We start from the raw sequence: 25,156 nt of genomic DNA, 5'->3' as shown, positions 1-25,156 counted from the left end.
GCACAAAGACAGGCTGGGTGGAGAATGGATTGAGAGCAGCCCTGGGGAGAAGGACCTGGGGGTGTTGGTTGACAAGAAGCTCAACAAGAGCCAGCAATGTGCGCTTGCAGCCCAGAAAGCCAACCGTACCCTGCACCAAAAGCAGCGTGGCCAGTAGGGTGATGGAGGGGATTGTCCCCCTCTGCTCTGCTCTCATGAGACCTCACCTGGAGTCCTGCTTTCAGCTCTGGGTCCCCCAGCATAAGAAGGACATGGACCTATTAGAACAAGTCCAGAGGAGGGCCACCAAGACGATGAAGGTGCTGGAGCACCTCTCCAACAAAGGCTGAGGGAGTTTGGCTTGTTCTGCTTGGAGAAGGGGAGGCTCTGGGGAGACCTTACAGCAGTCTTCCAGTGCCTACAGTGGGCTGCAAGAAAGCTGGGGAGAGACTCTTTGTCAGGGGGTGTAAGGATAGGACAAGGGCTAATGGCTTAAAGCTAAAAGAGAGTAGGTTTAGATTGGGTGTAAGGAGGAAATTCTTTACTATGAGGCTGGTGAGGCACTGGAACAGGTTGCCCAGAGAAGCTGTGGATGCCCCATCCCTGGAAGTGTTCAAGGCCAGGCTGGATGGCGCTTTGAGCAACCTGGTCTGGTGGGAGGTATTGTGCCCATGGCAAGAGGGCTGGAACTAGATGATCTTTAAGGTCCCTTCCAACTCAAACCATTCTATGATTCAGAGAATCCTGGATTGTTTATACTTACAGTCACAGCTTCATTGGCCTCAAATCTAAAATGAACAGAGCCTTAAATACAGACTCTTATAACACATTTGGAGAAGCAGAGTAGAGTTGTTCCCAGCATTTTTTTCTACTGAAGTCTCATTTACTACTGATATTTCTTACCTGCCTGACTGCAAAAGGGTCCGATCAGTTCCAAACTGGGAAGAAAGTAGCTGGCCTTTTAAAGGTGCAACAGGTCCTGTGAGTAGAGTGTTTCTTAGAGAGCCCATGGAAATTTTGACTAAGTATTATGCTGTCAGGGATTTTACTCAGCTCCACTGGATTTTTTTTTTTGTCTTAGCAAGGATGGGATACAACTGAAAATCTTTAATACACACAGCCACCTCTCAAAAGCTTCTTACATCTTTTAGGCTACTAAACAGACTTTGTTGCTAAAAATCAACTAGTCTTCATTTTGGCTTTTTCCTTCAGTATAGTCTCCTTGTTTTAATCAATTTCACTATTCCCCAGAAAACAGTGATTCCATCTTATGCAGAAGTATATACAGGAAATTCCTGTGAGCAGGCATATATTCCTATTAAACTAGTTCCATCCTTCCCTAAAACAGTAGTATACGCTGGATTCAAAGCCAGGTGTCAGTGTAAACAGATTCCCCCACACTCAGTATTTTGTTGCCATAAGCATGCAACATTTCTGTTGGTTGATGAAAGAGTATCATCTACTTTGCTTTGATGTTTGGTGCTGATTATCACAAGAGCAAACATAAGTGCCTATTGGTAAAGGAAAGCTTTGTCTTGATGGGCCCAAAATTTCCTCTCTCATGTCATTTCTAAATACTTCTGCTCTTCTTTTAGAAGTTTAGGCAAAATATTCAGCACCTACCAGTCTGGAAGCTTTTTAAGTGGAAGCAAATGACAATTTCTCTTTGTTTGAAGAGATGTTCCTTTTGATTGCACAAATATATTAGGGAGTGTGGATGTTTATTAACATGCTTTAAATGAAATACGACAACACAGTAAGAGGATGAACAAGAATAAAGCACCTTGCAAGAAGTCTGTGTTCCATCTCCTGGGATGAAACTATGCTGAGATATTCCCACATCAAGCAGCGCTATGCACCCTGAGCCATGACTAATCTGGTAGATCATTAACAGCCATTTGGGAGAATGGTGCATTTAGCCTATCGAGTTCATCTACCTGTGGGGGGTGATGCATTATAACCTCATGGTCCTCTGAAACGTCATCACCCACAGTGACTAAGTTTGTTAGAGATTTGCTCCGAACACATTGGAAATCAACATGACGGCTTTTGCCCTCTTCTTTTTCCCAGGACATCTGAATGAACGGCCGTTGAACATAGTTGTATATCACTTCCGACCGACCGCCAGGCCTCCTTTTCACCTTCTCTTTACAGGTGGGATATCCTGAAAACACAGACAGCCAGTCAGTTGCACTAAAGGATCATATAAGAACAGCCACGTAGGAGCGATTACAGGGGCATGGGTGAACTGAGTAGACAAATGCTCACATTCCACATTTACCACTAGTGACTTACAAGACTGCTTTCTTTTCCCCTGAAAAGATGATGTAGCACTGTGATTAATCATAAAATCAATGGCTGCACAGCATTAGCCATTTTGTGGGCATATGTGACCCGTATCCCCTGCTTCTGACCCCTGGTAATACAGTTAGCATAACCAATGATAAGACAAACATTCATAACATGTAAGCAGGCTGATCATGCATCATCCTCCCTGCTTTCTCTTTCCCTTTCTGCTGCCAGGATATGGGGACACCCATTAACAGGGTAATTAAGCCATTAGCGTAATCAAAGCCCAGGTGCTGGGTTGCCAGAACGTGGTGACACCTGTCATGGAACCAAGGCATAAAAGCTCATGAGATAGGGCCTATAAAATCATGAAGCATCAGGCACGGGGGACTTAGACCTAAACTGCTACTGGACAGCACAATCTATGATCCCCCTGTGACCAGGGACACCTCCAGCTTCATCTCCTTCATCTGAGGACTGAGTAATTTATGTTCTTTTAGGTAAAATCTAGGTCTAGGTTTTGATTACTGTTTCGCACACTGGTTAATAATATTTTGACCTGATCTGGTCCAGGTAACTGAAATGTCTGTGTAACTACGAATTTTAGAAATTCTGCGCTACACTAATAATAAGCTACACTGCTTGCTAACATTTTATCTAATACTAAATCTCTTAACTGTAACTGCAACTCTGTAGCCAGTACTCATTCTGCCAAGGATCCCTAGAAGAACCTGCCTGTCCTTTGTAGTGCGGGGTGACAGCATGAAAGTACAACAGTCTCCCAGGATGTAGCACAACATTCTCAAAGCTCTCTAAGGGATCAGCAGGAATGCTGGATGCAAGGTTTTAGTTTTATTATCTTCCTAAAGAGACAAGGCTTACTGGTACAGGATATTTCCCTTAGCTTTTAAGCCTCCTGGCCAATTTCTGTGTAACATGATAGAGGTGAAGGAAGACGCTCAGTTTTTAGTAATTTTACAAAAATAAATGCCTAGTAAAAGAGAGCTTTTGGTACCCCTCCACGCGTTACAGTCTGCAGTACACCAGAGAACCCCCATGGGAGCCCTCCCCTGACACAAACCTGGAGGAAAATAGGCTTTACACACTGCAGTCACCAGTTTTACAGTTTCCCTTGCTGAGGAAATACTTTACCTTCAATTCCAATGCGTATATTTTTGAGGCCCCGTTCCTTTAACACAGCTTTTGCAACATCACGGTTCTCAATGTACTTGAAGAATCTGTACAGTTTGGAACTGTAAAGGACTTGAGAAATAAAAAGGGTAATTAGAACCTTCAAGGAAGGACCTTCACCCTGTTACACACTCAGCTGTGGGGGTGACAAAAAAGCAGGTCTGGTTTCCAGTAACTGCTTCTCATCACTAGGTTTAGCTATGATTCCTTGGTGGCAGTGTAGCGATACACATTACATTCTGGATAGACAGGTGGTGATGGGTGTATAAAGAAAAGAGTATTCAGTCACCAGGGAGCCAGCAAAAGGCTGGAGGGGAGGCAGTAAACAAATGCAAAAGATGCAGTGAGTGCTGTCTGTTACAATTGCAGGCACTCAAACCAAAGCTGTAACTAGACAGATTGGTATCCTGACTCTAGCAGCAGCCAATTCAGAAGGAACGTACAAAACAGGACATCATATGCCAGCCTCTCCTCCTGGAGAAAGACTACTGTTTAGACAATGGGTCCTAGTGGCCATATGTCTGTGTGTGAACTGAACAAGCAGCCAGCAGCTCCAATGTAGAGTCCTTACTTTGTGAGTACTCCTCGCCCATTGGAGGTGGATGATCTTCATCCCAGTCCACAGTGTCTTCATCTGTCAGCACGACGATATGGCATTCACGTTCCCCTTTCCTGGCACTATCCACCATTATAGGCAGAATTAGCTCCTCCAGGTAGCTGTCAAACTGCTTGTGAGCACCATCATTGGAGAGCTCATGTAACAGAGCACCTAATAAAAGACATACATCACATGATGAGCTTTTTTTTTTTTTTTTTACACATGCATGTATACACATGCATACAGTACAAAAGTATGTTCCAGACCTACAGTTTCCTAATACATTCAAGAGCATAGCCCTCATTCTTCATTACAGAAACTCCTCAACATATGTTCAGATGCATCAATAGTCTCCAGAACTGGAAAAAAATCAAATATGAGACTGCATTTTGAATGGGATGCAAATTATACCGTAGAACCACTACATTACCATAAAAAAACACCAAGGTCCAATCAATAAAGTGAAATAAGAGACAAGTTAGTTTTTATACTTAACTTGAATTTCCAGCAACCATCTCTGACCTTGAAAGCACATTTTCTGCCTTGTCTGTGATTGTTCATCAGAACAGTAGGAAATTCCAAGGCCTGTGCTATGTTATCATGTCCCATTCCAGCAGAGGGCCTTTTACCAATTTGCCTACATTAGAAGTACTTTTTTTCCCCCCCCCCCAGCATACCCTCCAAAAAGCTTCTCCCAGTCAGATTCCTTCACAACTAGAAACTCTCTACTGCTTTCCTACCTCAGTGTTTTTCACACCTACTCTGCCCATTCATCTTTCTGCTTAAATTATTCTCAATTTTCTGATATGTTTTAGATGGGGATTATAAACCTGCTTTTAGCCTTCATTTTACTTGGCTGTAACAGCAAGCTCTTCTACTCTCCTCTCATAACAGAGGCTGGGAAGAATTTTTACAATTTCAGTTTGCTTTTCTGAGCAAAATGTCTGTGTTCTGTAGGATTAAATCAGTTCACTTTTGGTTGATGAAACAACAAAAAGGAAGCTGTTTAAATGCAACACATACTAGCGGAGTCCACACCCTCATGTTTAGACTAAAGCATGTAAGAACCACACTGAATCAGTATGATAGTGCTCAACACCATGCAGATAATCTCATAAGAGCTGATTTTATCTTTATACTTACTTAAATCTTGACATTTGATTGTGTTGAAGTCAAAGTTTATGCAGAGATAATCACATGTGTCTCTAAGGTCTGGGATAGAAATTCCATCAGGACAGTTAATGATTCCGGTTTTGTAATAATCCTGCAAATAAAAGGACAGTTTTGGGTGAGGAAATTAAACATAGTGTGAACTGATCATTTTTAATTAGCTTTTTGTTTTCTTGATGAACACTTTTTGTTTGTTGAGTTTCAGGGACTGTAAACAGCTCTGTAAACAGTAGAAACAGCCCTGCCTGTCTGAGAACATACCTACATCTCTGTCAGACCCTAGAGGATCTGTGAAAACTGTGAGCTCCAGTTAAAACTCTTCCTGTGACGTAGAGTTTCATAACACCTCATATGCAATATGCACTTATAAGTACTACAAAGGCAGAACAGAGCCCAGGAACTACAACGGCATGACACGGGAAAAGTAAAAGGCAACATGAGCAAATATCTGTGATGTTGACTCACACCAAAACTGACTACTTTTTCTTTTTCATAATCACAATGCAAAACAGTAATAAAAGAATATGCCCTGGGGGTATGCAGCTGCCTGGGAGATAGCTCAGCTTTGCACATGTGACAAATCAATCATGTTTTTTTTTTTTTTCCCCCTCCCCTCTATTCTGTAAACATCATCTTACCAGCACAGTCCGGAACACAGCTGAGCTAATTCCTTCTGCAATTTCATATTCTCCTTTTTCATTTGGCCTGGTGAAATTATATTCTCTTCCTGGTCCGAACATTCTGAATAGATATACATAAGTTTACATAAGTGCACAAGTAAATTTAAATTCATTCGTTCTAAAGACCAATAGGTGCAATGAGTTTAAACAAAACCAGGAGTGACACCTATACACAGTAACTTGAAACCAATACTCAAATCTCTTACATAGTAAATAAACAAAAGAGCTGTCTCAGCTAAATCCTGCTACAGCTGGACTCTGTCGCTATAGCTACTGTATTGCATGGAACAAGTCACAGCTCAAAGAACCAGACCATTCAACCCTGGGTCAGAAAACTCCCGGTGGATAAAGCCCTTTCACTGGAGATATGCAAGATAATGGTCACATGCCTTTTGATCGCTTGCTTTACATTACAACCTGCAAGAGTCATCAGCCCAACAGAACCAGACTCTCTGTCAAGAGACAGGGGTGAAGGTGCTGGCAATACAGAAAATAAATGCTTCTTTTTACATTAACAGAGTCCAATCTCTAATGCGTCTTACAGGGAGCCGAATGACTTCTTCCGTGGGAGAGTACTAAAAGATAACAGCAGGAGAAGGAGATGAAGCATGATCTTTTTCCCCATTATGGAAGGGATTAAGTTATCAGTTGTCAACAGGTGTACTACTTATGAGCAAGGCAAACACTTGGGGAGAAGGCAAAAGCAAACCGTGTCTAGCTAGAAGTGCCGAATTTGAAGGAAGAGGACTGAAGACACAAACATTATATACAGAACTACCAAGGCGCTCACTCTCTCTACATCTGGTCATGTCTTCAAGGCCTTACTAACAGGCAGGTTCTGAATGAGGTCAAACTTGCTTCACTTGTGCATACAGATGAGATCATAACACAAACATTACAGGTTTATTACACTTCAGCAAACATTTGACCCTCTTGAGGTATCTTGAAAATGGTGGAAATCATCTACCTTCCCAGCATAGTATCAGGGTGAGCAGTGAAAATCTGTGGGTTCACTGCAAATCGAGTGCCATCTACCACAAGTGTCACTTTCTCTGGAGTCACCGTCTGTGAGTTGATGCTTGAAGACAAAGCGCTGCATCCATGGCGTTCCTGGATATTAAAATATTCAGTCTGTCTTTTACTTCCATCTTGAAAATGACAGTTGTGTGTATCTTCAGAAGCAGACAACATGTTGCTGATCTGGGGACTCACTGGACACGCAGTATGTCGGCATTCAGAATCTAAACCTGATAGAGACAAATACTGTAGAGGTAAAATATACTTTACTGAAGAACTTCATTTAATAGTAACGCTTCTTACTGCAATGAGAAAACCGAATTATACAATAACAAAGGATGTCAATATACTAACTGTCAGAATGATGTTATATGACATAAGGCTAGGCTGTATTTTCAAACTGAGTCAGGAGTTGCATTGTGGATAAAGAATTACCCCATGCTTAATGCTACTTATAAAATCGAGATGGATTTCATTGCTAAAGAGCAGGAGCACAGGAATTAAAGAAGGCCAGGAATACATGAACACAGTATGCCTAATACTGACAACTAACACATAGCTAAAAATTGAACACCCCACAAAAAAAACAAAAACAACAAAAAAACCCACCACACCTCCCTTGAAGATTAGCATAAGGTAAAGACATTATCCTCACCCTCAGTCCTAGGACCTGCAGATGGGCTATAACCTCCTAGCACCACATTACTTTTTCCTGACTCGTGGTCTGCTGCAGTTACGTCTTCCACAGAGCAGCTGGACTCCAGATTTCTTGACCAGTCTGTCCCACCAGCACAGTTAACGTTCATGCTGGGCCTCCGTGATGTTAGGTGTTGACTGCGTTTCCTAAGAGAAGAGCTAGGAGAGAAAACACCAGGTTGTTAGTTTTGGAAGGAGCTCTCAAGCAGCAAAGCTCAAATCCCTGTATCTGGTACTGGGAGCAAAGTCCTCAGGGTCAAAAGGCACTTCTACTGCCTTAACTGAGCTTTGGAGAGGCTTGTGATGCTATTCATGCCTCTACACTAACCTAGAGAGGGAAAAAAGAGGGTGGGGTGGGTTTAAAGTAACCAAGGGTCTATTTCACCTATAGTCCTTTGATATTTTTATTTTTATTTTCTTTTAAGTCTAAAACCGCTGATGTCTTCAGATCACATACGTTCCTGCAAGTAACTTACTGGCCATTGCCTGAACTCCAGCCAACTACAGCTCTTTAAAATATTTATGAATCTCTCAATTCCCAGGACTAGCAAAAGAGAGCTCTGTAACTTTGCTGTAGCCTGGACTATAACAGTTGCCCAGATAAAAGCTCAGGCATTCAGGTTTGGCTAGAAGGTTCCCTGCTCCCAGACATCTCGTCTTCCTCTTTCTTGATTTATCCCCCTCCTGTCACATAGGGCTCACCCCCACTACCGAACCCAATACAGACCTACAATAAAACATCAAGTAGAACAGCCATAACTGCAGCAGCCTTATACATATCGCACCTTGGCTTTGCCTGATACACACAGCGCTTTAACCATTGCTATTCGAATCTTAAATATCACTCCAGAATATGCTCTTAGACGTCTTCCTTTTTACTGTTTTGGTCCCTTCAGTTAAATTTGTCTTTCTTGTTCCTGTTTTTAAGACTCTCTTCCCCTCTGTTCTCACTTCACTCCATTACTTTGTATCTCCTAACAGATTGCTTCTGCTGTCTCTTTCCCTCATTCTCTCCCTTGCACGTTTTTTTCCCCTGCTATTGACTTGGACAAGAAATAGCTCTCCTTCCTTGGCTCCGAGTGTTTTCTTTTCACTCTCTCAAACACAAAACACCGATTTTCTTCATAATGAATTTACCCAGTAACACTCCCCCAACTCCCATGTTGTTTTTTTCTTGGCTGCTTGAAGACTCCTGTGCTCACAGGTGCCAGCTAAAAAGCATGGCAGAGCACTGACATGGCTCAACATAAACCAGACAAAAAACAGGTCTAATAAAACAAAATGATAAATAAGAGTTGGCAAGCTTTATGGTCAAAACATACTGGCGATAAAGACTGTATGAGCAGTTCAGTGGTCAGTTTCAAGCCCACTGTTAGTTGCAGTCTGTGAAAGCATTTCATTCTTAATTAGGAATTTTAAAAGGGATAGCATTCCTTCCTCTTGTTGCCTAAAGCAAATACTAAGTCGTCAGCATTATTATCTGTATATTTTTAGAAAATCTGTTGCTTACACATCATGTGATATTCATCAGAAGGAAGACTTCAGGCAACAGCAAAACCACATGAAAAGCTTTTTTTTTTTTAAAAAAGGCCCTGGCTGGTAAGAACAGCAACAAGAGAAGCCTACAAGGCTCATGTTAGCTCCAACAAACGTAACAGCTTGCATGACACCGCTATCCCACTCTCACCAATTACCAAGCACTGACCGGGGCTGTCATCACATCCCGAAAAAAACCTCTCCCACTACTTTCCGAGCTGTGGTTGTGTGCACCCCAGGGAGCCCCCTCAGCAGTCTCATCAGAAACCTCAAGGCTGCCTTGCCTGCATTCACGCATGCACAAACCCATCTCCTGTTGCCTGAGCAAAGGGCACCACAACCCTGCTGAGAATAAGCCCCTGCAATCTTTTGCCCTCTTCTCTCATGTGTCAGAGCGGCAAAGAGGTAGTAAGAAAGGCCAGCAGTCCTCTTGTGGGCCATGGGTTTGTGGAGTCACAGAATCATGTAATATCCTGAGATGGAAGGGACCCACAAGGATAAAGTCCCCACTATCTAAGCCGAACACACTACCATAACAATTGCATGCACGTCGCACAAACTGTCCCGCTCATACAACTACAGGATAAACCTACTGTCCGAGGAACAATCTGCGTAAATGAATAAACAGAGAATATGCAGAAAAAAGTTTGAAATGGCCCTCTACCCCCAATTTAAAACAAACAAGTAACTGTACAAAACCTCAGGAAAAAAAAAGACTTTAAATCAATTTCAGAATTGACAATTTCAAAAGCAACAGAAAAAATAAACCGTTCCTCTATTTTATACAGCCTATTGTAATTACTGCGAGGAAGCAGAGCTTTCCAGACTGCAGATATTAACCTATTTATACAACCAATGTTGTGGGTTTTGTGGTTTGAAACATTCACTGAATGGCATACATCATAATTATGCTCTATTTTTTGACCAAAATGTTTTAAAATCTGGTACTGCAAGCTTAAACATTTCTAAAAGCTGCAGTTTGATTTACTTAAGCAAAGGTGTTTTGAGATGGGGGAAATGCAAAGTCTTTGTAGCACAGACAAGGGATCTTCTTGGGAAAGCCCTTCACGTGATCAGTGCTTGAGATTGGCTACTCACACGGAGGAACGCAAACAGCATCCTGGGTCCCCCTTCTCCCACCTTTTCCATACAGAAACAAGCTCCCTGGTACAACTAAGATGCCACCATGCTCGCTTGGGAACAGACTTTGCTCTGCAAAGTGAGAACTCTATGAAGCAAACTTGATAAGCATAAAATGTACTTATGCCTCTTTCTGTCAAGACAACTTTGTCAATGCAGCTCGGCCAACAAGCTCCGCTTAAGGCACCTGAACACAAGTATTATTAGATATGTAGACACTACGTTACTTTAGTTTTCCCCCTTTTTTGCTTAATCTGCCTAACAGGATTTTAGGAAAAAAAAAAAGCCTCTGCTGGTTAACACCCTTCTCCTCACTCTTTTCCACTACACTATTTTTAGCACCAGTGAAAGATGCACAAGCTAAGGGAAGATTCAGAAACAAACGCTCTTCACAATTGTGGTGGTTCTCATCAGCATCAAGCCTGATTTTCATCATTAATCTACAGAGAGATGAATATTCAGCCATGGTGATAATCACACTTGGGCCCGGCTAATGCTGTTTTCCTGTCTTCTGTCCCCTTTCAGCATGTCCAAATCCTATGTTACATGTCAGAAGAATTATGGCAAACAAGGAAGCATTCCTTAATGCCTTGGATCTGGCTGATATAATAAATACCCAAACTAGTTGTTTAGCATGACAAATACATTGCAGTCACGCTCATAACCCAGAAGGGAAACTAGTACATAGACTTCAAAAGGCCATACTCAAACCTGACCAGCTTACAAATATCCTGGTTTCCTTTCATGCCTACGATTAAGGTGAACTACCCAGGGTGAGAATGAATACCTATACATAATTGTTAGCACTATTCATCTTCAAAGCTTTTTACATATATTATCTGCTTATTCCTCCTACCAGCCCTGGGAAGCACTGCAGGGAAGTCTTTTATGAGAGAAAACAAGGACAAAGAAGAGACAATCTGCAGGAGCAACCGGAGCATCAGGCCCGCTAACCAGGCGTTACTCTAACTTTTAAGACACTATCCTTGCTCCCTGGCTGTGCCCAGGCAATTAACTCCCAGTTAGCAGGACAGATACTCGCAGGGTGCCATCTTCTTTTGAGGTCTGTTTCCACGCACGTTTCTACCACATGTTAAGTGTGAATAGGCTGGTACCACAGAACTGATGATAAGCAGTAAACAAATACCCTTACTTCCTTAGCTCATTCCTCAATAACTCAATTGTATGCTCAGATCTTGAGTGGCCAGGTAGGGCCCACTTTGCAGAGGAGCTGAGGACTCACAGACAGCTGGATTTAGGAGCTGGGAACTCACAAACATCAAAAGCCTAGCATCACGTTCAGCACTGAAGATCAGATCTAAATAGGCTGTGATTTTTATTTTTAGGAAAGCAAATCAGCATCACAATGAAAAATCAAAATTCACATCTGACTCCCAGTGCCGGTTTTGCTTAGCTTGGAGCACATAGGTCTCTCCTCCCTCCAGAACAAGACCATGTTAAGAATGAGCTGTGCAACCCAAGAAGCACCTCTGTTCTCCAAACCACATGCTGAGTGTCAAGGTGAAGTCATCTTTATTAGGGCTTGTTTAAAGCTAACAATTTTGTCAAGAGAAAAATATGGCAGAGATATTTATTTTTCTTTCAAAGGCATTAGAAACAAAGTTTTATTTGATATAGCATCTGTGGCAAACACAACTCATGCTATAAGCCTTTTGCAGAGATAAAGAGACTGATCCTTGTTCTACTTAATCCTTAAGAAAGAAGGAAGCATACCAAAATGTAAAAAGGCTGGGAAAATCTTCAAAAGATTATCCTTCCCCACCCTAATGAATCAAACAGACATCCAAAGGTACTTCCCAAGGTGTAGTTCTCACCCAGCTATTAGGAGTGAAATACTCTAAACTAACTTGTTCAGACCAACATAAACGGCATGCAGGTGATGTGAGCAAAGGAAGAATGCAAATACAGGAACATTTCCAGAAAAGAAAAAAAAACAACGATTTAGTTGCAGACCATTTCATTAAGCAAAAGATAAAACCAGCAGTACATACTTGCTGGATTGTAACCTCTTATTGTATGAGTTGTTCCTTATCCTTACCCCTGGTTTTTATTTGTTTTTTTTTTTTTTTTTAAAGAGCAATTATAAAACAGTTTGGGAACTTCACAGAAACTTCAAATTAAAAAAATCATGAAAAGCTGAGCTGCCAAATTCTGTTCAAGAGCAAAACCATTACTGTAACTTCTTACAGTTTAAGCACTGCTTCACTATCGTCTAGCATGACAAGAAGTCAGAAGACAGTAGAAATAGTAGAAGCAAGTAACCTTAATTCATCACGTGGTTTGAAAATGGCAAAGAATGACCACCATACTGAACAAGTGAATCAGATGGTTAGCAATCTTCCACTCTTACTAAACCACAGCGTAACCACTATGACTGAAATAAAACTCCAAACAACTCATTTTTAAGGTGACAACACTCCTTTAAATCTACAAAAACATTCCCACATACAGTTCTCAGAAATATGAGCAAGCAGGAAACACACATATTCAGGGTGTGCCTGACCTAATTCTACAGTCTACTAGTTTAGAACAAGATGTATTTCTAATATAATGGCATACTTTTCAGAAAAATTTAGCCTCGCTTCAATTTCTTAAAACATATCCTTGCAACATGCAAAATGTTTCTTAAAACATAAAAGCAGAAAAACAAGTTAGCAATGACTGAATTCCTCTTCTGGAGAAAAAGAAAAGGAAACCTCACTGGCATAATTAGGATAAATAATGAGAAGCATTTCCTGTACATAAGGATTGGCGAGTCAGCATCGGGTAGGTCTCAACCATGATGTAGCAGAGCACAGGGATACTCACGTTAGGACAGACCCATGGGCCAAGGCCTCATCGTGCTGTACACAATGGGGAGAGCTCTCATCTGGAGGCCAGATGCTGTGTCAGTCCTGTACCGCAGCTGAGTTGGTAAACCCGGCCTCTCTCATGTAGTACTCGCAACTCACGTTTGCCTTCACTCAGATGGATCTGCTCTTGTGTCCCCCATGCATTTTTATTTTTTGACTTAGCCAAATTTCAAAAATCACACTTGTTATGAAAAAAACTCATATTGGTAAGGAGGCAGCAGTCCAAGTTTCTAATTTTCATAAAAACAGTTATGTTTGCCTTTGATCACCACATGCATACTTCCGCTGAGAGAATGAGGAAGAAAAAGGTGTACTGCTCATCAGCTCAGTTCAGTGGCAGTAAAAATTCCCCAGTCGCAAGAAACCATTCCAGAGGACCATGCAGGAGAGAATAATCCAGTCATTAAGAAAGGCTAAAAGTAAGTTTCTGCTCTCTTAAAGATTGAGATCACATCTGGGGTCTCATTCTGTAAATATGAGGGTTATCCCTCGTATATCCCTGAAAACAGTGGGCTTGAAATTGCATGATCATTCATGCATGATCAGAGTCAAACCCTAAGAAATTTGGCTCTAGCTCCTGTTCATTTCCACACCTTTAACTTGAGAATCTCTTAAGAGTTTTAAAAAATAAAACGGAGAAAATATGGAAAGGAAGGAAAAAAGACAAACTGCTAGCCTGTGCCTGCTCTAGCCTTCACTGAGCTCCCCTTCTTGCACAGGAGCCAGCAGAGAGCCTTGGCGGCCAGGAGGGCCAGCCGTACCCTGGGGTGCACCAGGCACAGCACTGCCGGCCAGGCGAGGGAAGGGACTGTGCTGCTCTGCACTGGTGTGGCCTCACCTTGACTACTGTGTGCAGTTTTGGACACCACAGTATAAGAAAGACATAAAGCTGTAAGAGTGTCCAAAGGAGGGCGACAAAGATGGTGAAGACGTATGACGAGCAGCTGAAGTCACCTGGTATATTCAGCCTGGAGGAGACTGACGGAAGGCCTCATCACGGTCTACAAGGAGGAGTGGAGGGGCAGGCGCTGACCTCTGCTCTCTGGGGACAGCAACAGGACCTGAGAGAACGACTTGAAGCTGCGACAGGGGTGGTTCAGGATGGATATCAGGAAAAGGCTCTTCACCGAGAGGGTGGTCAGGCACAGAACAGGCTCCCCAGGGCAGTGGTCATGGCACAGAGCCTGCCAGAGTTCAAAAAGTATTTGGACAATGCTCTCAGACACATGGTCTGATTTTTTGCGTGGTCCTTTGGGGACCCAGGAGTTGGACTCAATGATCCTTGTGGGTACCTTCCAACTTGGATATTCTATGATTCTCATGCTCTGCTTTGTTCCCTTCTATATTCCCAGTAAGAGGGAATCACAGCACCTTTAACAAATTGGAATAGACAAAGTAACTATGAAAACTGACTATTAAAACATCCTTAATGTAATTTGTATAACACTTATCTAGAGTTTAAATTGCAAGAAGCTGCTTTTCCTTTTACAAGTTCATTGAAAATAAACACAATCCTATTAACTCTTTACCTACTCAAAAATAAAAAAGGGGTTGATGAACCCACATTATCAGTATTGCACAATTTACATGACAAGAAAAGCATTTCTTCTAAAGCAATGACAATTAACAATTAGTGGAACAATAAACAGTGGAAAAAAAATCAGTTACTTCTTAAAAATTTGGCAAAAATAAACTTTGCAACAGACCTGAAGCTACTGCTATTGAAGCATCTATATCATGTGCACACACAGGAACAGATTTTCCAGTTTAGTAGTGTTTTAGCTTGCCAATTTCCAATTTAAATAAAGCATTTCAAATTAGCATCCAGTGTTTTTTCTTTCAAGAAAAAAGTCCTATTATTTCTATGTTTATCTTCTCTCACATGCCGTGCATTGTAACTCTGTTTTTTTCCCATTTGTTCTAGACATCGCATGGTTCCAAATTGACAAGAGTTTCTCTAACACCTCACTTCAACTCTGGACAACTAACATAAGGGTTTGTAATCAATTCCAATGAATTACAAAAATTAATTCTCTTTTATGCCCTGACATACAACCCTTTTGGCTCCTGCTTTTAATCTGTCCTCCCTGCTTTTGGCCAAAATCTATAGTCTTTAAACATCTGCAGATTCTGAAGGTCTCTCAGTGACTGTTTTTTTTTTTCTTCCCCAAAAAGCTTTTTTTCAGTTGTCAAGCATAAACCTGGTTCCTCACTTCCTACCTCTCTTCTGAGTATAAGACTTGTTAATGAGATCAGTTCTTCTCTTTCAGAAAGTGCCACGGGAAGGTGTCACATAAGCAAGGAAGCCAGGGTCACCTGGCTGCCCTGGGCAAGGGTACCTTAGTGCACAGACCTGAGGAACACACCCTGCCACATGGACTCTCCACCACAGCACAATGCCAGCGCTCCTGTAGCCTCTGACACCTTTCACTGGTCAGAGCCAAGGTCTGTCAGCAAGCTGCATCTGGCACGCTGGATTACAGAGCTGGAAAGACACCGACTCTGCTGCCACAACCGTCTTGAGCCCCCATCGCTGCCCTGTGAGGCTGACTCATACACGAATGCTCAAGGCAATGTGAGATTTGGCAGGTCTGATGTTGCCCACTCACTTGCACCTGTAGATATGCCTGTACTATAGGAAAACAACATAAAAGTGCATTCGACCAAATTGAATCAGAAAGAAAAACAACCTGGAGCCTTTAACGTGCTTTTCTCATTCCTACTAATGATCTTCACTTCATTTTCTGCTACAGGTACAAACATAACCAGACAATAAATGAGTGATTTCTAGGTTGAACTAGCACAGACACATTACAAAAGGCTTTTCCCTTGTTATGAAATAGCTCTATCAATATATAGTGGACTTATTTTCCATCTGGTTTTGAATTATAGATGGAAAATAACGTCCAGCAGGACTGATGCAACGCAGGCCAGCTTGCAAATTCTGGCAAGAGACAGCAAGAAGACTGATGAAATGCTCAATTGTTTTCTCCTATTCTGTGCATAGTGCTTCACTGTTAGCAAAGTTTACAGTCTTACCCGTTTACTTGAGTCTTCACAAAAATCTACTGTTTCTACAATTGCAATTCAAAGCTACAGTCTGCAGTACGGTTTTAATGGCTTAACACTGCACGTCCACACCTTGATATAAGATCCATGGTTTGCCATATTCTTCCATAACTGAAAGTGACTGGTTTACTTGCTGAAAGCTCACATCATTGCTGATGGCACTGAGCCACACCAGTGCCCAACACATACAGCATCGTATCTTTTGCCAAACTATCAGCAGCAGGACTCATATATGCAGAAACCTCACTGAGATTTATTAACTTGCAGTAGTACCCTATTACAGACTTTTCCAAAATAGGAAAGTTATACTATAGCAGACTTAACTGGAATGACAAAGAGCATCTAATAGTGTCCTACCGCTGGGTGTCTCAGAAGGAAACATTTCTGAACAAGGCAACCGGTTAATGTTTTGCTAGGGCTATTTCCCTCCCCAAGAGGTGCAAGGGTACAAGCATTAGAGAGCATGGCCAGGTGACCTATAAAAGCCATTTTCACTATTCGGTTAAAAATAGTTATATGAAAAATGATAGCTGATCCTCATAAAGAACATCTTAACGCTATGGTAATGACAGCTTTGCTAGTGCTGTCCAACTGAATTCCGTCAGCAATTTAAATAAAGCTGGACATGCCAACAGAGACTTCCTTTCTAGGCAGAAGATCTGACCAGGGTAGGGGGAAAAACCTGGTGAAAGATGTTTGTAACAGGTCGTAAGCAGCAGGATAATAAATAAATGTTTCCTTTTTAACATATATAATACTGTGCCAAATAAGTTTTTAGGCCAAATGACGCCAGAGTTACATTTTGTTTTCGCTTGTGTTAGATAAAGCTACAAATACATGACAAAAATCTTCAACAGGAGCAACAACAGCAGCCAACAGTTTTACCCTGCATTCTCTGTTCCACAATTTTTGGCAGGGCTACTTAGAAAGGTTTCAAAAAAAGAAAAGAAAACATGTTTCAACAAAGTATATAAGCAAGACCTCCCTTATCCATTAAGATTTTAAAATGCTATTTTCTTTCTCAATTTTTCTTCTTCAGCAGCTAAATCTAACTTTGTCCCAAATTCACATGAATTCCTACATCTACACCACAGAAGTCAAATCTTCTGAATTATAAGCTATATAAAAAAGCATAAAGACAACAGCATTTCTGAAGTCTATAACCCCAAGTCCGACATACCTGCAACAGTCAGAACTGCTGAACAGACAACATCCTACATTTCCTACTGTAATTCTGGAGCAAACCCTCTGACAATACCCAAACAACACAGCTCCTTACTTACTGGCGGCTCATATGTTCTCAGTGCTACCAGCACCAATATCCTGAAATCCTTCTTTAATAGAGGGAAGCACCAAGTCACCGCAAAGCTTCAGAGTTTAAACAGTTTGCACTGCTACGGTCACTCCCCCAAAGCCCAGATGTCTGATTCACGTAAATATTTCAGTTTAAAAGTCCTCCTCAGCTGATCCATGAAAACTTTGAATATAAAAATCCAAATGGTCACAAATAGCTTTATTTTATGCCTCCTACTTTCAGGACCCACTCTCCTCCCCACCTTGAATCTCTCTCTCCAGATTCCCAGTTCTGCCTGTTTTTTGCAAGAATCATTTGGTAGAAAAGGTACAGTTTCATTAAACTCCTGATGCTGTATGGTTAAACATTCTCTTGCCAATCATCTGCCACACATCTCTTAGACAGACAGAAAGGAATCATCTACCTGAACTTCTGAATACGTACGTAACCATGTGCACAAAGACTCCGCAGTTTAGAAGACCTTAGATCTGGGCCTGATGAAGTTTGCAATAACTGGGAACAAGTCATTTCAATATGTCAATGCCTGAGTAGATGTACTGCTAATGAGCGCCCATAAACAAGTGCCTTCTGCCTTCACAGCTCTGGTGTCTATGCACAGCATTGCAGAAGCATTAGACATTTACGTGGTCTAGAAATGTTACCCTCTACCAGTTTAGATCTTAACATTAAGAGCAACAGAATGTGTTACTGACTTATCTGGATTGCCCAGAAATTGCTCCAAATGCAATTACACAGAACAGAATTAGCTGTAGTATACATCATCAATAATATATCACCTTTAACGGAAATAGAACATGAAGTACAAAACTGTTTCTATCCTGACTCATGCCAGTGATAAGGCAATGTGTACGTACTAACAAGCTTTCAAGTCTGAACATTACATGGCACCTGATTAATGAAAAACGTCTTAAGAGCTATTTTACACACAAAAAAAACACCCACCACAATAAAAGTAAGCTATCACTAATTTGCCGTGTAACTCATGTTTACACAGTACATACACACACAATGTATTGCATGCACTCAGTATTATTTTTAGTTTGGGGGCAAGCATTTAATTCTTTATAATCAAATTATCTAGTCTATCTAGATACAAGTGCAATAGAGTACCTGTACTCTGTTAAGGAGGTTGGGGGACATGAAAAGAAAGAGCAGCAGCCTCGAGACACTAAGGCACATTGTACCACACAAGGTGAGATGGGTGGTCATAATTCAGCACTATGGAAACTCCACGCAGAGCACACAGTGCTTGAGAGCAATGCAACTTGTACTAGAGCATTCACCCCCAAACTCAGCAAGGAGGATACACAGCAGGGTACAAACTAACACTTCAGCTCATACCTGAGGGGCTGAACCATCACCCCCTCTGGTCTCCTCCAGCACAGTGCCTGTAGCAGAGTCAGGAACTGCAGGCAGCACCTGAAGCACATAACCTGGAGTTGCTGCCACCACCTGCAGTTTTGGTGTTAGGACCCTATATTGCAGCCCAACATCCAGCCTGCAGCACCACGAAGCTTAAATTACCCTATCTGCTTTTGGCCTGTGTGTCAGTCAGTATATTTTGAAATACATAACAGTTTTGATGTAAGTGGATTGCTTTATTGCTAGAGAGAATACTCAGAATAAAGAAAAATTCCTCTCCTCACTCCTGAGCTTTTAGTTTCCTACAGAAAGTTACTCACTATGTCACCCATAACACAAAGCACCTACTTGCTATGACTCTTATTTTGGAAATGCTGTGAGCAGCTTAAAACTCCACCTTCCTACTCTGGAAAAGATCCCAACAAGTAACTGCTAACTCATCCCTAGCTCATCTGCCACAGCTCCAACTGCCATTTGTTTTTAACCAATTAGATGGCAGCAGCTTGAGAAAACTAATAAGATAGCAGATTTTTGAAAGTTGAATGCAATTACAGTAGCTATTAACTAAGGAGATTTCAGAAAGACAGAGAACACAGCATAAAAACAACAAACAACAACAACAACAAAAAAAAACAACTAAATACTGAGTAATGAAATGCAATTAAATTTCAAAGCGTCCTGCCTTGAAAAAGTAGTTAGTCTGTACTGAAGCTGGAGGAACTGGGTGGTTACTGATATATCTGAATAAGCTCTGATCTACCCACAGCCCTGCCTGTTTCCAGGCCTGACATCAGGCTGGACAATGGAGATGTGAATGGGAGCAGGCCCAGCAAGCCAGCTCCACTACCCATGGCACAAGCACCCGGTGCTCTCCTGGTGCTCCAGACCAGGGCCCGCGGTCTGTGACTAGAGGTCCAGGGACAGCTTGCATCCAGCGGAGAAGAGCAGGACCAGGCTACAAGGGCAGCACTGAGAAATGAGGCAAAACTCAAAGCACTGTAACCCAGCACAGGAGATCCTCTACCTAACTTTGGTAAGAGGCAGGCTGGTATGGGATCCCTGTTGGGGTAATTATCTGGCAACCCCAGCAGGCACTGCCGTATCTCACCACAACAGTCAGCAGGACAGGCAGCTGGAAACCAGTTCAGATAAACCCACTGGAGCTACTGCCGCACCATGGAGCTGCAGAGCCAGGACACTCCTTGCAAGCAGAGGTACAAGCGAAACAAAGGGTAGCTGTGTTGTCTGTGGAAGTAACTGAGTTCACTGAATCAAGCCAGTTGTTTAATACACATTAAGCCACAGACAACAACAGAAAGCAAAACAGATCTACATAAGCCTACGTTTTAGAGAGTGGCTGCATTAGTAAACTGCAAGTAACACTAAAGCAATCCTACACCAAAACAAACAGAAGAGTTTTATTTAGCACAATTGCAGCTCTTCAGGAAAGCTCATCCCTGAGTTATTTTTGGGATGCAAGAGTGGGGGGCCATGATTTCAGCTGGGTAAAGCCAATCATTAGTACTCGGTCAATTTATGTCAGCAGAGGACTTCATACCCTGTTTCCAAGAGCTGAAAAACATCTTGCTCAAGATTTCAAAATAACTGAGGTTTAGGATGGGATGTTGGCAAGACACCTCTTGCTTTGTTTACACGTCTGGATAAATATCTTACACACCAAGCATAGTCAAAACACTTTCTAAGAATATTCCATTACATTCTTTCTTATGTGACTAATAAGACTTTCACAAAAATATTTGGCTAGTGTTATGTTTCAGCAAAATTAGCCAGGAACCATAGACGTATTTTGTGGAGGTTTAAAAAGGAAAATAACCACAGAAAATACAAAATTGAAAAAGCAGAGACGATGCCTATTTCAACACATAATGAGGTGTTCGTGCAGAGGAAAGGTATCCATTTGGGCACTGAATAAGGCTGCTCTTGAAAGTGAAAAGTTCTAAAATTGAAATGTATTCCAAATGTATTAATTTGACAAGCAAACCACCCATCAATGTTGTAACCAAACTTACAACTGGCTTTCAGAGTGTTTATCTCAAAGACAACAAGCAAAAGAAAGGCTAGGAATTTTTTATTATTATTTGTTTTAAGGAAAGTCTTCAAAGTTTGTCCTTGTGAGGAATATTCTACTCTTCTGCTGAATCCAAAAGACTCAAAAATAAATCTTATTCCAATAGCAGAGCTTACGTATGATTTTATCTTTAAGATGAAGATAGGACTCACTGCAGAGCCTGCTAATTAAAGGGTCTATTAATGTACAAAAAAGATCTCTCTCACCCAAAGACTTCAACTCAATCCAGATCAGAAGTGACCAAAACCTTGAAATTTTAGAGCTCTTAATGCGGGCTACGTGAAATGAGTTTCCTGTTTTCAAGGTGGCCGTCAACTAAGCAAGACACTTACTAGAAACCACCATCATTAAGTGGCCCTCTTGGTGGTAAGCCTGGTGCAAAACTCCAGTTATGGGCAGAAGTCTCAGCACACTCACCAGCAGCAGGTGAACGCTTCTTCCAGCCCCATCCGCAGGACACAGCTAGGGCAGCACGAGGGTGCCGGAACGCTCATTGTCACTGCTCCAACTGCTCCAGGGATAAGCAAAGTCTTTAAGTCTCATGACTGTCAAACTGGCTGGCCTGAGTTCACAAGAGGTTTTGTTTTGAATTGTTTTTAATTCTGTTGTGACAGTCTCCTAATTGAAGATAACGCTGTCTGAAACAAATGTGGTGAGAGACTCAAGATTCTATGTGCTGCATTAATAACAGTTTCATCTTTCTGAAGTGCACTAACTCCACTCTACAACTGGTGAAATGGCATTTCCCATAGATCTTCACAACACCTTCAAAATGATATTGGAATGACTTAACAGAGCAAAGCGAAGACAGATACAGATGCCATGGCATATTAAACAATTTTCTGAAGACAACTGAGAGTTTCAAAACCAGCTTTTAAGAGGAGAGAGAAGCTCGTTCCATGATCTTATCAAAGAACATTTTGTAATAGGGACAGACAGACGGGATATACTTATATATAGCACAGCCCTAATGCACTAAGCTCTCTACAGCTTTATAACTGACAGTAAACAGAAATCCAGTTTCCCCCTTGCTCATCCGGTACTAGCTAACAGGCATAATTAGCCTGCTCTTGTTTCAATACCTTACACAGTACATTGAAAGCGAACCATCTCAAAATCATCTGTTTATCACTGCTTCTCAAGTATGACAGCAAAACTGCACATCAACTCATTTCCTTGCTGTCCAATACATTCATTTGTGCATTTTTGACTGAGCCACGTCGTATGGTCCTGTGAGGGGACTACCATCTGCAGTAGGCTGGGAGCCATGACGCAGAGCTGAGTCAGAGCAACCTTTTCACTCAAGAGCAGCCAGAACAGCATGTCTGACCACAGCCTTACACATACATTTGAAAATGGACAGGCTGTTGCAGAGACAGGGGTAGACATATTCCCAGTCCCCATCACTGGATCTGAAATGAGGACTATTCTGGGAGGTGGTAATATGAAAGCTCCTCTACCACCTGCTGCTAATGCATGCCCAAGGAATTTGTGTGACCAACATTTTTCTCCACTAGTGCAACATCCAAATCAATGGCTTTCAGTTGTCTTTTCCTGGAAAGAGTTCATTACCTGTCTACCCTCTACACGCTCTTCTGGGATCTGTAAGAAGAACACAGCAGTCCCTGAGTCTGTTCCCAAGCTAATATTTTAGGGAGGTCCACTCTGCATTCATTAAACAGTAGTTTATTTTCTACTAAAAGGAAGAGTTTCTGAGACTGTTTTTAGCAATGATACATAGCTACAGTAGACCGCATGGGAAGATGCTATTTCAGGTAGCTCTGCAACTCTCCTTTCACAAGCTATTTGGCTGCTGACTTGGCCTATCATCATGCAGGGACCTTCATAACAGGACTGCAACTTTGTGATGTAATTATTAATACTGTACTATGGCTACCTCTTTCTTGACCGATATTTCCATGTGATAACATCTTTTGCCAAAAGGGGACTAACATGTTGTTAACTGCTATACAGCACTGCGGTCTTATAGCAAATTCGTCACAATGGTTGAAATATTATTTACCTTTCTCAACACCCAAGTTTTCTACTTCGAGTTTCTCAGGTTTTTAAAATGGAGTTAATATCATTACTTTTAAACAATATTATAGTCTGCTTCCTTTGATTATGCTCTTATACTGTGAACCAAACACTTGGCTGCCCATCATGGGCATATGGTATGAGTTCAAGATGAGTTCAAGCAACAAACACATCCTAACGTGCCCCAAACTTCGTGCTGAAAGCATCAAGTAATAAAACCAGGCATTACTGTTACTTCTCATGACCTGTAAAGACAGACTGAAGAGCCACGTGAAAAACATTTACAACATGCTTAACAGAAAACTCAAAGCAGATGGTTACGACACCTCTGGATTCTGAGGAGGCAAGACTGAACATGCCAAGACACGAAGACACCACAAAAAGACCAAGAGAGGATCAGCTTTAGGATTAAATGAGCTGAAGTAAGAGGGTTCCTCCATAAACTCCTATCTGAAAGGACATTCTTTTTAAGACCAAAACATAAAACTCATCTCCTTCAACACAAGCAGCACAAAAAACGGCACTGAAAAAGATCATAAAACATTTCACATGCTGCAAATAAGGTAAATATACCCTGAAACAAACACCAATTTACCTAACTCGGCACACACTTATTTCCATTAAAGCATAACTTACTTCAACCTGCTTTTAACTTCATGAAGATAATCTCAAATAATTCTGGACATAAGTATAAGTCTTATACACAGGATTCACTTATGATTAGTCTACATAAACTGGTCCATCTGAACCCTAAGAACCATAGAAGACCCTCTAGTGTGGATATTATTACATAAAATATTTGCACCAGTATAAGTAATCGACACACAGGTTGCTTTGTAAAAGTGATGCAAATACACACAAGTTGTAAACAGCATCACTCCATTTATTTCACTGAACTGTGATTGCTTTCCTAAACAGGAATAAATCCAGTCTGAAGAATAACTAATGACACCTACAAGGAGCTTTGCTTACACACTAACCTGCAGCTTTTTGCCCAATAACTCACTATCTTGATGCTCACATGAATAAAAACATTCCTACAAACTGAGGATATAAGTATTTATAACCCACAAAGTCCCAGTGACTCTCAGTTCAGGGACAGGGGTAAACACGGACATACCTCGAAAGGGAGAACCATATCTTTCTGTTAATTCCCCAGGTACAACCTCCTTGCTACTAATGGTTTGTGATTGCTGGCAATGCCAGCAGGAAGGATTGTGACTTTGCGGTGAGGATAAAACGACACGTGGAACACAGGGGGATTTTCTTCTTTAAATGCATAACCTACAGCTAGAATGGGATTTGGGTTTGCAGCAACCCTAGCAAAGCAATTCAAAGTGCTCTTTCTACAGATGCGTGTTCTCAGACCCCCAGTCCAACATTTCAGTATTATTATTGCTACTCCTTTCCTGAACAGCTTAAGGTCACTGAGAAGGCAGCACAGAGAGAGCGAGTGGGATTAAAGGGGGGGGAGTCACAACAACGAAAAGGTGCCCGCAAGCAGAGCCAGGCTGACATCTCACCCACTGCTCGTCCTTCTCTTCGAGGGGAAAATCCCACATTCCTCAGAAACTCCTGTTCCCTCTCAGAGCACTGTGGGGCCAAAAAGGAGAGAGGAAAGGGAAGGCAGACTCAAGCCTAAAAGCACGCCTCAAGAACAATAACGCACCGGCCTACAGCCACGGGACCCGCGGGCGACGGCCCCGCGCCCAGCCGGCACCGGAGCGCAGGGGGAGCATGGGCAGCGGCTTCACCAGCGGGCACCGGGCACGGCCCGAGGCCCCCACACAGCGCTGGGCAACGGGCTAACGCGTGGCGGAGTCGGGACGCAGCGCTACCCCCGGGGACCCCCGGGGAGCGGCCCCGGCCCGGTGAGGCGCTGCGCGGGGGAGGCCTCGCGGGCCTCCAGCTCGGCAGGGCCTGGCCGGCACCCTCAGCCCCCCGGCGGCCGCCCCCGCCGCAGGCCCCAGGCGCGGCCCCAGCGAGCGGAGCCCCGCTGCTCCCCCAGCCCCCAGCGAGCAGCGCCCCGCTGGGGACGCGCAGGCCGCCACCGTGCGCCGGGCTCCGCCGGGCCCGCGAGCAGGCCCCAAAAGCCCCGAGAGGGGCGGGAGGGTC

General features: G+C 42.4%; 1 protein-coding gene across 5 annotated transcripts; it reads right to left on the bottom strand.

Moving 5' to 3' along the window:
• Nucleotides 1-1,683: 1,683 nt before the first annotated feature.
• Nucleotides 1,684-24,626, bottom strand: KCTD20 (potassium channel tetramerization domain containing 20). Of its 5 annotated transcripts, none has more exons than XM_035570594.2 (8): nucleotides 24,565-24,626; nucleotides 7,580-7,779; nucleotides 6,875-7,154; nucleotides 5,866-5,968; nucleotides 5,201-5,321; nucleotides 4,031-4,228; nucleotides 3,421-3,531; nucleotides 1,684-2,143 (listed from the first exon to the last, which is right to left on the bottom strand). In XM_035570594.2, the coding sequence occupies exons 2-8, from the start codon at nucleotides 7,728-7,730 to the stop codon at nucleotides 1,851-1,853; spliced, it is 1,257 nt and encodes a 418-aa protein (XP_035426487.1). In that variant the 5' UTR covers nucleotides 7,731-7,779; nucleotides 24,565-24,626; the 3' UTR covers nucleotides 1,684-1,850. The 5 variants fall into 5 exon arrangements, with proteins under 5 accessions (XP_035426487.1, XP_035426482.1, XP_035426484.1 ...); XM_035570589.2 differs by lacking the exon at nucleotides 24,565-24,626 and adding an exon at nucleotides 21,422-21,513; XM_035570591.2 differs by lacking the exon at nucleotides 24,565-24,626 and adding an exon at nucleotides 17,522-17,653.
• Nucleotides 24,627-25,156: the final 530 nt, after the last annotated feature.

Source organism: Cygnus atratus, chromosome 24, assembly GCF_013377495.2.
Source record: "Cygnus atratus isolate AKBS03 ecotype Queensland, Australia chromosome 24, CAtr_DNAZoo_HiC_assembly, whole genome shotgun sequence".
Classification (NCBI taxonomy): domain Eukaryota; kingdom Metazoa; phylum Chordata; class Aves; order Anseriformes; family Anatidae; genus Cygnus; species Cygnus atratus.
The sequence above is the reverse complement of the archived record's forward strand: the minus strand, read 5'-3'. Positions and strand labels throughout refer to the sequence as shown.

What these genes read in the sequence shown, in the direction of transcription:
- KCTD20 (XM_035570589.2), bottom strand. Translation starts at nt 21,498, where the DNA reads ATGAGCGTTCCGGCACCCTCGTGCTGCCCTAGCTGTGTCCTGCGGATG. An exon ending in GAAGCGTTCACCTGCTGCTG is followed by an intron (nt 7,780 to 21,421) that starts GTGAGTGTGCTG and finishes TTTCTCTCCTAG; the next exon opens with CTCTTCTCTTAGGAAACGCA. An exon ending in AATCAAATGTCAAGATTTAA is followed by an intron (nt 4,229 to 5,200) that starts GTAAGTATAAAG and finishes GTCTTTTATTAG; the next exon opens with GTGCTCTGTTACATGAGCTC.